Below are 18,329 nucleotides of genomic sequence, written 5' to 3'. Positions count from 1 at the left end.
CCATAATTTGTGTTCTTTTTAATTTAGGACACCATTGCCAATGACTACCTATTTTAAAAGGTAATTTTAAATCCTTTCACTAACTCCTGAAAAGCAGTTTTAATTTGAATGTGGGGTTTTTCCAGCAGGTTCTGACACTATGACCAAGTTGTGTGTTGTGAAGAGACACCAGAGAACTGGGCTGTCCTACAAGTTCTGGTCTAGAGGACTGTGAGCCCCACTCAGAGTTCATCCTTTCCTTCCTGCTGGGTTTTTCCTGAGGATGGTGGTCTTAGGAAGGTGCTTGTTCATTTCAGAGAGGGTGGTAAAGCAGGGATGTGCTGCAAATGTGTCAGAAATGGGGATGTGTCAGTTTATCCAGGCAGTGGGATGTGCTGGGAGTTGCACCCTCCGTGTCTGTGCACACATCCCTGGGTTGGACATGTTCCACTGAGACTTTCTGCTCACGTTTTTACATGCTTTGTGCTTACACCCTGCATCTCCACATGCCTGTTCTGACACTCTTCAGGATAAAATTAACAACACGAGGCAGGGTTATTCAGGAGGTGTTTGCTGTGTGATGCAGATAAACACCAAAAACTGAGGCTCAGTGTGCAGATCCTGGCAAGGTGGCTTCCTGCCCTCCTGCTGCCACAGAGGGGAAGGTGTTTCATGGGTAGAGTGGTGCTTGGAGCTGCTGCTATCAGAACATAGACACTTTGAATCAGTCTGTGTGTTCATCTGAGTCACAGACCCGAAGCAGTGCCTGGCTGAGAGGAGCTGCATTTTGCTCTGTGTGAGGGGTGGTGAGTTATTCTCCAGTTGCAGTTGCAGTGAATTTAAGTTGTTGCTTTTAATGAGGACTAGAAACAATACTGGATCATTCTAGGTTCAAGGAAAAATTGAATTAAGGAAGGTGTACAAAAGAACTGCACTTGCAAGTGGTTAAAACACAAATTAGATGGCTAAAACACAAATGAAAAAACATCCCAGTGTTACATGGTATTTTTATCATGTTCAGCTTCTAAGGGTTATCTGTGTTGGACTAAAATTTCTTTTGACATTCTGCAGCTAATAGAGGTAATTTAGAGATAGAAAAATAGTCTATGTGTGTGTCTGTTGTGTGATGCATATCCAAAACCTGTTTGTAGTGGTGGTATTTTTATCCTTATCTTCTAAGAGAAGACCAGTCCTAGTTCATGCTTTTTTGTAATGCATAAAATACATGGATTTTAGCAGCTGCCTCTTGCCTTTAGGCTTGTAAGTAGGTTTGTCCATGTAAGATGTGGGTAATTAATATATGTGTATGTGTTTATATGTGTGTGTGTGTGTGTGTGTGGTGTGTGTTAGCTGCTGCACCAGTATTGCCAGGTAAACTTAGCTGGCCTTTTATATATATATATATGTGTGTATTCTCTGTATATCTAGTTTTAAAAGGGTAAATATTATAAACTGGTTGCTCAAGAGCAGCACGCTATAAAAAATGTAATAAGCACATCAGTAAAAGTGTTGGAGGTAGTAATAAAACTGCACTATAATCCTTCTGCCAATTTATTGAACTCTAACTATAGTTATCTATGACAATTAAGTGTTGCATGTTGTACATTAACCCTTTGTAAGTAGCTGTATATGCAGTGTTACTGAGTAGGGCCTCAGTGCCTTAAGTTTAAATTTTCAAGCAAATATGTCATCTAATTTGATAATACAGTTTGCTTGTTGCTTTTCTCTTTTTATCCATCTATCAGCAAAATAGGACAGCCAGTTACTTTGAGGAGAACATCTTTGTCACAAAAATAAATGTCCTTTTTGCAAAATGAAAACAAACACATGACTTCAGATTTTTCATTGGTGTCTTTAAAAGTAATAGTACTGCAAAAGGTGATAAACATTTAAACATGGCCATGTCTGCTTCACTGGAACACCCAGCTCCTGTGCCCTGTTGGGTCTCCAGGGGGGTTCTGATTCCCAGAGCCATTTCCATGTATGTTCCCAGCAGCTGGGCTGTGTAAGCTCAGCAGTGCAGCTGGCAAGTTGTGTTGCAGATGGATGATGCTGTGAGGTGAAATTATAAAACATAAAGCATTATTTCTTATTAAATAGAAGAAGTCAGTCTAAGGTTTAAGTTCTCTAAATTCTGTCTTCCAGAAGATGATTGTTTATATTTAAAACATCCTAAAGTTTCCTCAGACTGCTGAAGTGTGTTGGAAGTTGAGACTACAGCTTTTTTAATTCAGTTGTTTGTTACCTTGGCACAGGAGTTCCCATAGATTTAGTGATTGTTCCTGAATTCCAAGAAGATCCTTAAAATGGCAAGCAATTTCGTTTGAAGTTTGGATCTCATGATGTCAATACAGATATGTAGTAAAATATTCCAGGGTGTGGTGATACTTAATCATTAATGATTGAGACTTGGGGCATTTCCTGAATATTAATGCTGGATATGAATGTTGATTGCCTAGGGTGAAATAATCACCCAGATACTTCTTCTCTCCCCTCTCTTTTTTAATAGATTGCTAATTCAGAAAGGATAAATGCAGAGCTAGGTCAGACAAATATGTGAAATACTCCTGAGGCACAATGCTCAAGACAGAACACTTGCACTACCTTCATAGCTTGTGGATTTCATAATTACCATGTAGTGTGAAAATGGTTATTTTATTTATTTCCCCTCTAGTGACTGAATCTGTCGTTACACAGCTCAGGCTGTAAGTTGTCCACTGGAATTTCCTCCCTCAGAATCACTTGGTAGAATTCAGCATTGTCACAAGCCTTTGGTTTCAAATGATGAAGCTGATGTAGAATTTTCTCTAATTGTGTAAGTTTAACTGCCACTAAAGGCAAACTGATACGATGCCACGCCTTGGATGTACTTTAATACTTAATCTGCCCCTTAGGAAAGGATTGACTAGCTCATGTCAGTGCAGTGCTTCATAAAAAACTTACTCATAAAAATGTTTATGGCTAGGTTTGCATCAATACTTTTAGAGAAATGTAGCCTCTTGCTGCCAACACCAACTGTTAATAACCTACTAAAATACATAAGTTAAACATTTCATAAATGTGTTTGGAACACACAGCGTGTGCTGTTTTGTTCTAGAAGTCTAAACTCCTGAAAGGTCTCTCTTAATTCCTGCACAGAAGTGAAGGAGGAGGTGCCAGTAAATATCATTATGCTGTAGGTACATTGGTGTGGTTATCTGATTTCCAGGTAGTAAATTTGTAGGGCATTTCTGCATATTGTTTGCATGTGTTGAAAATACACTCTTGTACCTGGTGGGAATAAACCTGGTTTATCTTTCTGTGAAACTTCCCCCAGAGAAAGAGGTTTTTCAATCCTGTATGTTAAATAATTGGAAGGAAAGCCTTGTCTCTGGTGCATGACAATGATTGCTACAGCAGGGTCCATCCTCCTCTTTTCTCCTCCCAGTAGCTGGGAAGTATCTTCTTACCCCATGCCTAAGAAGCAGCTTCTCTTACTTAAATGAAAAAAACATTCTGTGTAGTCTGTTTTATGTATCTCATAAATAATATATTTTAGAATGTTGTAGATACTGATGAGTCACCAAATTCTTTTAATCAAATCTGTGGTACTAAGCACACATTTTTTGTAACATAGTGGCATCTGGTCTGCTGAAATTTCTAGGAAGAGAATTTCTAAGAATCAGTGCAACACTAGTTTAGACCAGTGGTTTGTGTAGTCCAGTATTATGTGTCAGAAATGGCACTTGGGGAGGATTAGGGGAAAAGGAGAAGAGATTCTCTGTGATTCCACTTCAGGTCCTGCCACTGCCACTTCAGGAGCTCCAAGAAGCAAAATTCATAACAAGTTTTGAAGTGAAGTCACATTGATTGTGTTTGTCTGTTTCTTTAAAAAAGCCTAGTACTGGAAAAATCTAAAAAATCCTCATTATCCTTTTGAAGTTTCAAGTTTTCCTTGGTTTCAAATAGAATGCAAATCCAGTGGAACAGTTGTTTTGCCTGGTTTAATACCTCTGCATTAGCTGGGTGCCACTGGGGTCAGTCAGATTCAGGTGGAACCAAGGTGTCTCCAGCTTCTCAGAGCTTTTGCTGTGGTTTTGGTGAACCCAAGGTAGCAGCTGGTTGGATCAATAATTGTGCCCAAGCAATACTGTTTAAGTAATTTGCAGTGTTGTACACACTCTCTTGATACTGTGTTCTTCAGCTGTGTGTAAGGTTCTCATTCAAACAATATTATTTGTATTTAAAGGACCATATGTTGTGTAAGTAATTGGACAATTATGGCAAGGTGCTGTGTATTCTAACTGATGAGCTAAGTATCAGTAAGTAATTTCTCACATAACTTTTGGCCTAACACTCTCATTCATTACATACTGTCAGCATGAACTGTGTCTCTTACTTTTTTGTTATCATTTAGAAATGTCAGGTCAGGGCCAGGACATGATAATTGTGCCATTGTCACAGTTTGACTTAAATTACAACAATATAACTTCCCTTTTATCAGGGGAAATGAAAATAAATGTGCTTATTCAGGTATAATTAATTTGAAATTTTAAGCTCAGTAAAAGGTCATTCTTCTTACAGGTTGAGTTTAAATATATGTAGACATTAAATAAAGTGAAAGCTTCTTCACATTGTGACTTCCAGACTGTTTGTAAGAGCTGTTTGGAATTTTTCCACCTAATTTTTGCTGCAGTGGGCAGCCTCTAGCTTGGATCCAGAATTTGTTTGTCCAAAACATCCATGAGCCATTCTAGTTCTAAGTGGTACCTTTCTGGTTAAATAAACCCCTTTGGTACTAAAGGTGGGGCTCCCTGGAGGACCAGGATTGTGGCTGAGTGTGGCCTGAAAGTATTTTTCTCTTAGTGTGCATTTTCAGTGATTGAGTGTAAGGACAAGTGTAGTATCTAGGTACAGGAGCTGTGTCTTGGGTTTTCAGATTCATTTCCACAGCTCCTCTGTATCAAAGGAAGATTTTTTTTTTCCCCCTTCTTAATCCAAATCAAAAATTATTTCAGAAGTAGCAATACAGAAACTTGTGTTTCTCTCAATAAATTGTCATTAGCTTTTCTGTACATAGAGCCCTAAATGTCTAGAAAAAAATTGGTATTTTTGATGTCTTTTATTTGACAGTGTCTTCTAAAGTCAGGCCAGCAAGAACATCAGGTAGACGCTGTTGCCTGAAACAAAATTCCCTGACACTGCTTGAAGAATTTTGCTAATGGCTTTAATGTGGTGCTGACGGTGTCTGTGCTTGGAAGGAAGTGAGGGTATTTTTGTTTTTGTTGCCTGGTAATATTTGGTGTTTACTTACAAATACTTTTCTTATATCATCTTCACTTCTGGTAGTACGAAACTTTTAATAACTGGAAAAGAAATTAAAATACCTTGTATCATATGAAATACAATTACAGAAATCAGTGTTGATACTTTACAGGCAGCTATTGCCTGATACTTGTTGATATCTGAGATAATTAGTACAAAATTATCTGAGTTTGGCTTGTTACTATTGTGGTGAAGCCTTTGAGACTGATGGTTTTGGTGTCAAGTTGCTTTTGGAGAATTTCTTTACTCACAGATTTGATTCTTTGTGCTTTTGCCTTATGCTTCCTTTTTCCAGTGCTGGCTTTGAAATTCAGCGTGGTTCGTCTCTTCTGCATGGCAAGTTGGTTATAAACAATTTCTGTGTTACTTCTGGGCTCTTAAGAGAGTAACTTTGCTTGCCTGAGGTATCTGTGTTATCAGGGTATCTGTGTTTAAATACACTGGAACTTCACTGAGCAGATGAGGAATGGATGTTAGCAGCTACAATTTTCATTTAGCTTTGCTGAGTTTAAAGTTTAATTTGGCTGTACTTAGAGACTGCCTTTCTTAAGATTATAATTTATTGAAGTGATTTTTCATTCCTGTTACTTCGAAGGACTAAAACAGAGAAAACTTTTTCAGAACACAAAACTGGCCAAAAACACTGGCAATTGCACGAGTAAGGTGCAATGGAAAACTCCTTCTCCTGTCATTTTACAGTTTCAGGAGACATTCGTGTTGTTTGTAACAATAAGGGATTTGAAAATATTAGAAAATAAATTTTAAAATTTACAGGGAAGCCTGTGCTTCCTTGCCTTCTTTGTCTATAACAATAATCCCAGAAGTTTCCCGTGAGCTGTGTAGGAAATGTGAATACTTTGATTGTTCACTTAACAGATATAAACCATTCCTTTTTCTTTTACATTGAGGGCAGCTTAACTTGATCTGAATGACCTTTGCTGTAACCAAGCCAATGTTACTGTACCTCAGAGCTTTAGGGCTGGAACGTGCTAATCTACAGGGTAAGTTTTGTGTTCCCTTCCAGCCCTGTTCAGGAGGGGCTGGAGCAGCTTTGGTGGCTCACAGGGCTCAGTGGCACCAGGGACAGGAGGAGACCTTTCATAAGAAAAAGCAGGTGTTGCTTTAGACCAACAAGCTTTTTACTGCTGAAATCTTTTTTTAGAGTGATGCTAAGACTTGTGCAAGATGTTCCCTGCTGGATTCCCTGTGGTGAGTTTGTTTGGTGCCCACAGCAGTGCTGCTTTGTTGTAGCTGGTCTGAGCACTCCAGCTATGGGGGGCATTCAGCCCCTGGCTCGTGCCACCTTGAGATTTGGCACAGGCTTGTCTCAGCAAAAATTTACTAGTAAAATCAGTGGTATGGGAGATGCAAAGTAAATTAGCAGTGCAGTCAGGTTACTTGAGACTCTGTATGCAGGAGTTTTGATTTTCTGATCCAAATGCTCTTTCAGTGGCACTAATTCATACCAAATTTTGCTTGTTTTAATTCTCATTTTCTCTCATATGATAATATACTTGTGTCTTACCACACAGATATTAATAAGCAGCTGTGTGACTGTGGCATGAACAGACCTGTATAAACGTGAGGCTGAGTGTTGGTCTCTGAAGCTCCATGTGAGCTGTCATCAGGGGGAACAGAGCTGAATGCTTTATTTCTGGTTTATTCCTGGCTGGTAGCTTTGCTCTGTTGAGGATTACCTGCTCACTGACACTTGTGCCAGAGGTAGGGGAAGATCGATTAACAGTGAGTGGCACTCTGGAAAAAATATTTTAAAACCACCCTGAATGGAGAGAAACTGCTCTGGATTGCAGTTTGGACCAGAATTGAAGTGTGCCTGTGTTTGAATGTGGAGTCACAGCCCTGATTAAGCAGTGGATTGCTGGAAGCTGTGAGGACACACTGAAGTGCTCAAGAAAAGCACATTCCTTGTTTTAAAAGTGGCACAATGTGGCAAAAGCATTGGACATATTAATGTGGAATAAAGACAGCTTTAGCTGAATGTTGTGTGTGATGCTGAGGATTTCACTCAAAGACAAGCACAGCCACGTATTTTTTTTTTTTGCAAGCAGGGTGTGTGTTTTTTTTTTTTTTTTTTTTGTTTTGGTTTGGTTTGGTTTGGTTTGGTTTGCTTTTGTTTCTCTTTTAATAAAGTGACAGTTCTGGTAAAAAGTGGACACTCTGCAGTAACATAGTTTCAAAGCTTTTTCTTTCTTTTGAATTGTGTTTAATGGAATTTTTAAGTTCCCTGGCAGTGTACTTCACTTGCTATAAAATCCATCTCATAAGTAGTGGTATACAATTCCCTTGCTGCAGATATTTCAGAATGCATAGTCGACACAGAAGATATTTGGGTTTGTGTTCTTTCTGCTGCTTGTTTACCAACAAAAAACTCAAACAAACAAACAGAAACCCAAGAAGAACATAATCTGTAATTTCTCAAATTGTTCCATTCTTTCCTTTCTTAGCAAATTATTTTATGAGACTTGGTCACATGTTGTGGAGCCGTATTAAGATAAAACAAGATCAAGAATTTTCTAGAGTGGTTTAGAGATGGAGTAAGTCACCACTGATTTAGAGAGATTGTCCTAGCTAGAAATTTGCAGAGCAGGTGTGGGGTTTTGTTTCTTTTTCACATCCTTAATATTGGCTCTATAAAACACTTAAAAGAAATCCCAGTTTTACTTAAAGACACAAATTTGCAGCACCCTGTATCTGTACAGAAGAGGCATGTGCACAGCTTTGGAAATTGAAAACAAATGTTAGACAGGAGTTACTGCACCATTAAGCCTGTTGCAACTGGACATGTATGAGGTAAGGAAGGCTGTAGTACTGATGTTTGCAAACTACAACCAGAAGCATCTCATTTAAGGGTGTTACTAGTAATTAAATTTTTGGTGTACTTAATTAATCTCCCTGTTTAAAAGCAAAGCATGATGGGCAGAGGTGACTCAGAGCTGTCAGAGAAAAAGAAGGGCTAAATAAAAATTTGTGGACTTCTTGTACATGAGAACCCTCATCATATTTTGTCTTCAGAGGCTGTGGAAGAACTTCCATCTCTGAGTTTATATAAGCATAGCTGAGTTCAACTTATGGTAAATTTTGCTCTCAAAGCATTTATAACTTAATTGTTCAGTGGGAGAATGCTGTATTTTCTCCATGTAACTTAGGCCATGCAGCATTCTTAAAGGTTCTGGGCGTTCTGGCCCCCATCCATCCCAGTACTTAAACCATGAGTAGCCCTATTAAAGTTGATAGAATTACTCATGTGCTTAAAATTAAACATGTGCTTAAGTGCTTTGATGGATTAGAGCCAAAGTTGTCAGCACCTTGCTTTGTTGTGTGCTGTGTTACACCTGCCTCTCCATGCCCTGGCCGGGGTCTTCAAGGGACACTTTCAGATTTGCTCATTCCAATATTTAACTTCTCTGTGTCCTAAAATTGCAGTTTATGTGCACAGCCATAGTAAATTCATACACGGTCTGGAAGAATAAATACAAGCTACAACTCTTGAAATCTGTCAGGCCTTGACAAATTTCACAAGATCTTTTTGTGGATGTTTCAGAGGAAACTTTATGCTAAGTCTTTACATGGAAACATGACATCTATCATGTTTCTCAGAAAACTATCTTTCTACTGAAATTTGTATTTTAATTAAGAGTACAATGGAAACCACCATTTAGGTGTGACAGCACATTCTTAAGAATGACTCTGAACTTGAACTTCCCAAAACCAGAGTTCAGTAGGGGCTATTCTAGTTTCTGCTGATAATGCTGAGTCTGTAATTCTTTAAGGCTTGTGAGCAAAGTTGCATGTACCTGACAGCTCTTTATCTTTGAAGATAACTGTGGAAATCTTCCTTCATTCAGACTTTGTCCATGGTAAAAAATCTGGATTTAACAGCCATGAAAGACTTGCCTCAGTGACTGCAGCTCAGCACTGCTGTAAGAAAATGTGGTGAATAAAGCATTTAATGTTAATATTTCTTTGAAATACTAACTTTCAGTGACAGCTGCATAGTTTAAAAAACAGTTCCTTTTTTCTTGCCCAAATAGTTCCCCCTGGTTTTTGGGTCTACATCCCCTGCCTGAACTGTTTTCCTGTTCAGGTTGTCATTCTGAACTTATGAGCTACCAATACTAAATCCTACAGCATTTAGAAAATGTTAAGTGTTTGGGTCATTGAGAGTTTAATGGAATTTTTTAGAAGTACCAGGGGGAAAGTGGTGAAATACATTAGATAATTGCTTTTTATTTGAGTGAGGCAAAAACCCTTGCCTTTTGTCTGCTAGAGGCAACCACCTTCCAGATCAGCTGTCTACACTATCACATGCCAGAAGTGTTTCAGATGATAACAGAGATCACAACCACTAGAAAAAAAAATATATCAAGGGATTTTCAGGACCAGCCATTTTCCACCTGTCTCATCAGTGTCTTCCCTACTGCATTGCATCCTGCTTTGGCTGCTCTGTGTTTACACTTACTTGGCATCCACTGTTCCAGCCATTTTTATTTTAGGGCTTCTTTCCATTTATTATTGGCACTTAGCCAGCTGTGTACTTTTTCAGCTTTAAGTAGCACTGAGGTCATCAGCCATTATAGGAGCTATTCCTCTCATTCTTGTGCACAAAGAAGAGCTCTGGGATGTGATTGCCTTCCCTTCCAAAGCTGGCTGAAGAAGTTACTGGAATGCAGGCATTTCCAAAACAGCTTTAGAGCAAATGGCACACACAGGACACTGATCAGATGGATGTTTCAAAGGTTGGACAGAAGTGCTTTGAAAGTGAGAACTAAGGTGAGAACAGGAACCCCCCACGAGGCTGCTGTTACCTGCCTGTGTTTGAAAGCAAAGGATGAGGTGATGAAAATGGCACAGATTTAACATTTAGCACAGCAAACGGCCCAGATTGAGCACAGGTGCTGTTCATCCACGTGTATGCAGTGCCTGGGCACTCTGTACTCCCACAATAGTATTTTTTCTGGGCATGCAGAGATGGAGGAGAACCCAGGAGGTCGATTCTGCTCTGAGGGGTGGCTGTACAAACACAGCCTGGAACAGCAGAGGGGACACGCTGAGAGGTGTGGTGTGCTGTATTTCTGTGCTGCTGCACAGCTGGGCAGAAGTGTTTAAAAAAAAAAAAAAAGTGATGTGCAATGGGCATTTCCTTTATTCTGTGTTAATAATGGCTGCATTCACAATAGTTAAATAAATAATTAAAAAGGTCTCTGCTTCCTGACAGCAGTTTGATTGTCTGGAAGTAGTGAATTGTACAAGGCAAGATGATTCAGCAATTTGCCTTGAGTCCTCCCGTTCCTGCTGGTTCTGAGGTGTCCTTTCAGACCAGAGAGCAACCACAGTGTCCTCTGAAGACTCTCCAGCCTTGTTAATTATTGTATCAAGTGTCTAGAGAGAATGCTGAACTTCTGAGGACACCTTTTATAGCAATATGCTTTAATTACCTGTACTAAGAGCAAGAAAATGACACCAGTGTGTTCCCCTCTGACTGCCTGGGGAGCTACAGGCAGGGTTTGCAATTTACAGAGGTGTTTAATTGCACAGCAGGAACTGAAGGGCCTTTGTCAGGCTCGTACATCACAGAGCTCTTTGTGAACAATTCTATTCTCATCCCTTTCCTAAACTATTGCTAGTTAATTAGTTGAGGTAAATGGAGCGGGATAAGCAGAATTATGCTTCTTAATATTGTGTCTGTGATGGTCTCTTTGTGCCACTAACAGGTATAAAGGGACTGTAAACCAGTTAAACTGGTTTTATGTAGGAATTTGCAAAGCTGAAGGGGAGCCTCAGGGTGGCTTAGGGCCAGACTAGCATCTCTATGCCACATCCACCTGGGCAGGTGGTATGACCAGGGTGCCACGTGCCTGTGCCAGAGTGCTGGAACTTCATCAGGAGCAAAGTCTGCCCACAACCACTCTTTGCATCAGAATATCCATGGAGGCAGAATAAAGTTACCCTTTACCCTTTGCACTTTGGGTATTCCAGGGAGCAGAGATAAAAGAAACCTAAAAATGGAGTTTATTACGTTTATATGCAGGATGCCTTTTTTAGAGTTTGGTATAATTTCATTGTGGTACCATTCCCAAAGGCAAGAAACAAGTCACATCTCAGCCTCTAACACTGCCATGTAAATAATGATCAAAAATAACACAATTTCTGCTTTCACAGAGCTGTGATGTGGTTTTTTAATCAACACTTCAGTAATTTGTGTTTCTTGACTTCTGACTTGGAGAATGGTTCTGTCATTCCATTAGCAGAAGCTATCTCTTTGTGCTTGTATTTCTTATCATATCTTCACATGTTTATGGCTGCATAATAAGGTGTGCATGTTACTCATGGAGAAAAATACTGCAGTGTATTAAAACAAGCAGTGGTAAAGCAATTTGTAGTGCTTTTCACAATTTTTAAAAGGGAACTTGTGGAAGCCCTTTTTGTACTGTCTACTCCATACATTGTATCACATACTGTGTGAGAAAGTGATTATACTTTAGGGGATAATTGAACTAAGTTCTCCCAAATAATTTTGGTCACAGTTAGATCTGTCCAACATAATCAATTTTTAACTGTGTCTTTAATTCAAAGTATATAATGACAAAATTATTCAGCCTGTGGGGTTTTCCTTTTTTCCAAAAGGTGTTGCTTATTTACGGAGAAAGCAAATTGTTTATTCTCATAGCTGTCTATTTTTCTAATTTTGAAAGATCTTTGGTAGGTAAATGGTACAGTGTGTTGATACCTGGAATTTTGGAGAAGTAAAACAATTTTCAAAGTGAAGTAGGTGTTGGGGTGGAGGAAAGGTGGTGTAGGAGGAAGAGCATAGTGCTAGAGAGGGGAAACTGCTCTGCAGGGAAGGTCTCATGCTTCCAGGGAGATGCTCAATCCCTGTGTGCTCAGAGATACCAGCACACACTGACTGTAAAGTGCTTTTTAGGGTGCATTGTGTCAGCTTCCTGTGCCTTGGGTACCATTTCATTTTCCCAGGTGCTGACCAAGAACAGAGTATTAACGTGCTTAGAAAATCTCTTTCAGCTCCAGTGCAAGTGAGGACCCAAGTCAATCCTGGTTCCTGTTCCAAGCCGTGCAGTCACTGCTGTGCAGCTGCAGCTGCTGCCCCATGGCACTGCAAGGGTTTGTCAGTACAGACCAGAAAAATCTCCTGGAAGCTGGCAGAACACTGAGCAGCGTGACACAAATGGTGTTGAGTTTGTAGAAGACGTGTAGTTGGTTTTGCTCTTGCATTTTAGTAGTTTTGTCTGTAAAATTGGTCCTTTGTCACAGGTCTAAGATGAATTATTTCAGCTTCACTCCGAATACTCTAGGCAACTGTGTTTCCCCATTTTCAAGTGCCTCTAACTTGGCCTCTGCCCTGTTTGCTGTTCTAGCTGTTGTATTTTGAGGTAATTGCCATGTTCTGTTAGAAATAACCCAGGCTGAAACAAATTTATCTTTTAGTTGAATTGTAAAGTACTGCACGATTTTTGTAATGTGGATTGGTAGCAAAACCTTAATTGAATTTCCTTGCTCGTGGTCTTGTGTCTGAAGGTCTTGACTGCACAGCTCTGTTTCTCTGAGGTGGATTGGCAGGTAGTGCTCTTAGTTTCCACAAGGTTCAGTAAATAAATTTTAATGCAGATTTTATGGAATATTTATTAAATCCATCAGCATGTTTCACTGCATCAAAGACACTTTATTTAGATGAATAGGCATGTTTAAATCCCACGTGCTTGTGAAGTGCATGACTGCCTGTCAAAGAACTGAGTTGTGTTTTAAAACAAAATGGATCTATTAAGTTTTCATTGGCTGTCAGTGTGTCATTGATGGGCTTCTGAAGGTGAGCAGAAGGGGACAACCCGTGGCTGCTTCCCTGGGCATTCACATTTGTTGGCAATACCTGAAAAAGCAGGGAGATGCACCTGTGTGAAACACAGCAGTGTCATTTTCTACCATAAAAAGTCAGAGGCAAATGAATTGCTTGGTAAGATTTGCATTCTGGCTCTTCCCCTTGCAAATGGACTCATTAAGTGCAGTGCTTTGCCTGGGGAAGGGAAGCCTTGCCCTGCTGCAGTTCTTCTGTCAGCAGGTTCAAGAGTCAGCGAAGTTTGACTGCTTCAGAAATGAAGATAATTTATGCATTACACCAGTCCCTGAAGGTGATAGAGGCTGGGCTGTTCACAGCCTTGTAAAGGAGACAGAGGCTCTGCATTAACACTTTCTAGCTAGATTTTAATATGCCCTGTTAAAATAGCCTAAATATTCTCCAGAGCTGCAGGACTCTCCAAGGTTTCCTAACGTGTCTGCACTGACCAAAAATTTCAAATTTCTTTGCTTTTAGGAATTAGATTAATGGCCTAAAAGATGTCCCATCATCCCTGTCTGTCCATCTGTGTATCCCCCTAATTTTTTAACATGTTTTACTGTGGCAATTAATTTCAGCACCCTTTTCTAAAATTATTTTTCTACCTGGGAGATGCCAAAGTTTTCAGGGTGAACTGAATTTTTATCCTCTGGAATGTTTTTTTTAAACTTTTAAGTATTTTTTCCAAGTAATGGTCATTTGTATTATCCTGTAAAATAAACCAGAAATGAACATTAAAATTAAATTAATTTGCTTTCTGATAATCTGCTTGTTAATGTGTTCTTTGCATAAGATTTGATAAAGTCTGAGGAAAAATCTTGCCTTTTTAATAGTAAAGTTCAACCACAGGTGGAGAAGTTCTTTACTAAATACTGATTAGGTTGGTTTTCAAGGAATATTTGATTTTTCTGACCTTTGATGTCATTCTGATTTAATGTTACTTGAATTAAAATGTCATCTTTTTTTATAGTACCTAAAATAGACTTTATTAGTTTTCCTGAAAGCTATGTGCAGCTTTTCTTTGGCCCATTTAAATATTGAAAACAGCAGGATTTGAGATTTTTCTTCTAATCCTCAACTAATAGAGTTTAATGCTTTGTTTGGCCTACCTTGCACAGCCTAAGCAAAAGTTTTAAACAAGATTAAAAATATGACCTTATTAACCCATGACATCTAAAGATACAGAACAGGCCTGCAGAGACATCAGTCATTCCTTGGCCAGGAGAGGGTTGGTGCCATTCCCAAACTACTCAGGATGTTCCAGAGGAAAACATTTTGGCAGCCCAGCTTTTTTTTTTTTTTTTTCTTCTTCTTTTGTGGTTTTGTGCCAGCACCTGGGAGTAAGAAATTAAAAAGGAAAGCATCTAAGTTGAATATTCAGTCTTTGTGGTTGTGGAAAAGAAAAGTTTGAGTACTTCTGGAAATTTGAGGTGCAACGTGGCTGGGTTTCTAAAAAAAAAAAAGGACAATTTGGCAGAGCAGTGGGATGTTGGGATGTTGGTTTTGTGTGCTTCACCTCATTAGTCCAGGAGTAAAATGAGTGTCACCTTTTTGGGGCTTTTTTTTGGTTTTTCTTGTGAGAAGTTAGAGTTGTTTGTAAGCTGCTGTTGGATGGGTGATTGATGAACATGCTGAGTTCCAGAAGAATGAAGTGTCTCATTGTCATGGAAAGTTTATGTCCAGTAAACATTACAAAACACAAAACACAGTGATACATTCACTGCTGTGTAATGGGATTCCTTGTTTACTGGGCAGGCTATAGGGCCATGGCAACAACACCAGAAATAGGAACTGTGAGTATCCTCCTTGTGAAGATGATGATGTTATCAGGCACTTGGTTAATTGCTGCAGGTTAACGTTTCTCTCTGTTCATTATCACTTAGTAGTGAGAGGATCAGCCAAGAGGTGTAAATGTGGAAGTTTGAGTGAAATCTTTAATTGAAATAATGAGGTTTATCAGCATGGCATATAAGAGTCAGGTCAATGTGCACCTCATTGATGTTTTGAGACAATTAATAGCAAGTGTTCCAGGGAAGAGAGAATGACCACGAGCAATGCAAACTCCCTAAACTTCTCTTTTTCTAGTGATATTCCAAACCAAAGCAAAATGAGAGCTAATTCCTCAAAAGTACTGGTATCTTGCTTGGCTTTCATCATATCAGTTGCCCTTTTGATCTAACCAGGGCAAAATCTGGATACATGTTCATTAAGTTCAAGATCCAGCTGAAATTTGGAGGCAGAATAAAAGCCAGACAAGTTGCTTACACTGTCATTGATAAACACTTCCTGCTTTCATACCATTATTTACATTTTTTAATTATTAAACATGATTCCTAAAAACTGAAAGTGGATGCTGGCTTTGCAACCACATGTGCACTGCTGAAAAACAGAATATTTGTGCACCCTGCATCTTGGTTGTGGAATGGAGAGTTTGTCAAGACCTGGGGCTGTACAAGTTAGGAAGAGGGTGAAAAGCCCTTAGGTTTTTCTCTCTTACCCTGTCTAATCTATTTTCCTTATTTCGGTGCATTTGGCCTTTCTTGGCCTTTCTTGTTCTCATCAGCAGTGCCAAATCTCTGTAGCAAAAACCAGGTAATTTTCAGGAATCAGGTGGTCTGTAGGTAGGTAAAGAAGTCTAGGAAAACATTGAATTTTCATCTGAGTATTGATCATTCCATTTTCTCTCTGCATCAAGCTTCATTGACCTTCCTGTCCCTACCCCAAACTTCTGAGGACCTGTGGTCGGTGAGGAGCTGATGTTTTGGGATAATCACATTTGTGTTTGGGGCTGTGCTGCTGATTCAGAGCCATTCCCCATGCAGCAGAGTCATCCTGAACATGAGGATTTGGTGTTTGCTGCCCCTCTGCCAGAGCAGCCCTGGCATTGCAGTCCCAGCTGGGCAGTGTGCAAGCAGATCCTTGGCATAGTGGTGTTTTCCTTGACACTGTCTTTTACAAAAGTTGCATTAATTTTTCATTTGATAGCCAAAATTCCCACCACTCCTGGATGTCTGTGTCTGCTTTGTTATTAAAGTAGTTCTTTTTTCCATTTTTTCCCCCCCTGCTGTTCTTCTGCATTCTTGATTGGTGAATACACTTTCAGTTTCATTTTGGTTTTTGACTGTGAGTAATTATTGAAAGGAAAAAGTGATAAAAGGCTTTTGCCAATATGCTTACTGAATTAATTCCATCAAATGAGGTTTTCAGGCTGGGGTCTGTAAGCTGAAACTGTGAGTTACTATCTTTAAAAGGGTAAAAAAAGGAAATGCTGTTGATACTTCACAGTCTCTGGGACACTGTACTGGAAAATGTTCGTTTTCAAAATGAAAAAAAAATTAAATGTTGATATAAATATTCCACAATCAAAGAGTCCTGTAAAAGCAGTTCAATGAAGATTAAAAGGTCGCTTAGACAGTTTAGCTGGCTTTTTTTAGTAATTACTTGGCTAACTTGGTTTCCCTCAAAGCAGTGATTTTCTGCTGTTTACAGCAAGAAATTAATAATGTGAAAAATTTTATCGTAGTGCTTTGCAATTAAGTTACAGTTTACAGGCTCAGTGCTAGAAGTACTTTTAGGGTGCTAATTCCTGGTTATACCAAATGTTTGATCATGCATTTGGTTTGATTGCATTATTTAGCATTGAAATTTATTTGCTGTCAGATTTGACAGCACATGCAGTCCAGAGGAGCAGAGGCAATGGTTTGCACTGTCCTGCTCCAGCCTGCTGGGCTGGTTAATGTGACTGCAGTTAATCCCAAATGATAGTGCTCATTCCAAGTGGTTTTCCAGCCTCCTCCTCTGCTTCTAGCCAAGGATTGTTCTCTACACTTGGATTAACCCTTCACTGTTATGTTTCACATCCAGACTGTTTGAATGTCTTGTGTCAGGTTGAGTGCTCTGCTGTGGTTTGCTCTGCCAAGGCATCATTTTTGTGATTTAATTTTTTTTTTGTACTTTGAGGTTCTTTGGTCTCCTTTCATTTGTTTCTGCTTTTAGTAACTCACCCTTTTTCCCTTTCTGTTTGTTTCCAGTGTATACTTTCCTAAAGAACTTTCACGTATGTTTAGTATTTTGCATTCAAATGAATCAAAATCTGTTTGATTCTGCAGAATGTCTTAGTCCCAGTCTAAGGCTGTAGTAAGTTTTTATTAAAGCATAATTAGACACTGATTTTTGGATGCAAATAGATGTTACTGCTTAAAATAGATGCAAATAGATGTTACTGCTTAAGTAGAAAAGTTTTGAGGTATTTAGGTAAGTCTATCTACAAAAGTCTTCAGGTACTGAAAGCTCTTTAGGCAATACAGCTTTAATAGAATATTTTTCATGTTCTATTTTAAAAAGGTATTCTGCTTTTGTGGCTTATAAATTTAATGATATGCCTTTTTTATTACAGGGAGAAGAAAATGAAAATTCAGGATATTAAAAACAATATTAAAGAAGCTATAGAGGTAAACTTCAGAGCTGTTGTTTCTTAACTATTCCAGGTGGCTATTTAGACACTCTGCAATATTTTACTTGTGTTTCTTTGCAGACAATAGTGACAGCAATGGGCAATTTGGCACCTCCAGTGGAACTAGCCAATCCAGAGAACCAGTTTCGAATCGACTACATCTTAAATTTAGCAAACCAGATAGACTTCGATTTCCCTCCGGTGAGTAACTCACAGGCAGCCATGCCTTGCTGCAGATGATTGTATTTCACTGCCCTGTAGTAAATATTTCCCCAGAACAGTGAGCTGCTCTCTGGGAATTATTGCAGTAGGTGCCTTTGATGAGTGCTAATCGAATTTACAGCAGCACAGCCAGAATATTCCAGCTGATCCTTCAGGAACATGGAGACTCTTGCCTGCCTTTTGTGCTCTGGTGAAATAATTGGCCACAGAGTCAAGATGGACAGTGCTGGGCATAAAGTTTGGATATTGTTGGGGATTGTCCTGCCCAAAAGAGTGGAGATACACACAGCACTCTCTTGGTGATTGTTAGCTGGTGTTTAATGGTGCTGATTTCTCTCTTCTGGAGGAGCAGTGGAGTTTTCTTGCTGATTCAGACTCTGTGTCAGCCAGACTCTCTGCAGAGGCTCCACACACACATCCCTGTCCCAGCCCTCCCAGTCCTGGTTAATCATTTGAGGTGCCAGCAGTCCCAGAGCAAATGCATCAAGGATAATTATTTAGTTG

General features: G+C 39.3%; 1 protein-coding gene across 2 annotated transcripts in view; it reads left to right on the top strand.

The window, feature by feature from the left end:
* GNAS (GNAS complex locus) overlaps positions 1 to 18,329 on the top strand; it is a 129,358-nt gene that overhangs the window by 64,002 nt on the left and 47,027 nt on the right. For both annotated transcript variants that reach the window (XM_059862568.1, XM_059862569.1), the window contains exons 3-4: positions 17,547 to 17,601; positions 17,685 to 17,804. In XM_059862568.1, coding sequence (XP_059718551.1) covers positions 17,547 to 17,601; positions 17,685 to 17,804 — 175 coding nt within the window. The remainder of the gene's footprint in view (positions 1 to 17,546; positions 17,602 to 17,684; positions 17,805 to 18,329) is intronic.

Source organism: Haemorhous mexicanus, chromosome 18 (assembly GCF_027477595.1).
Source record: "Haemorhous mexicanus isolate bHaeMex1 chromosome 18, bHaeMex1.pri, whole genome shotgun sequence".
NCBI lineage: Eukaryota > Metazoa > Chordata > Aves > Passeriformes > Fringillidae > Haemorhous > Haemorhous mexicanus.
The sequence above is the reverse complement of the archived record's forward strand: the minus strand, read 5'-3'. Positions and strand labels throughout refer to the sequence as shown.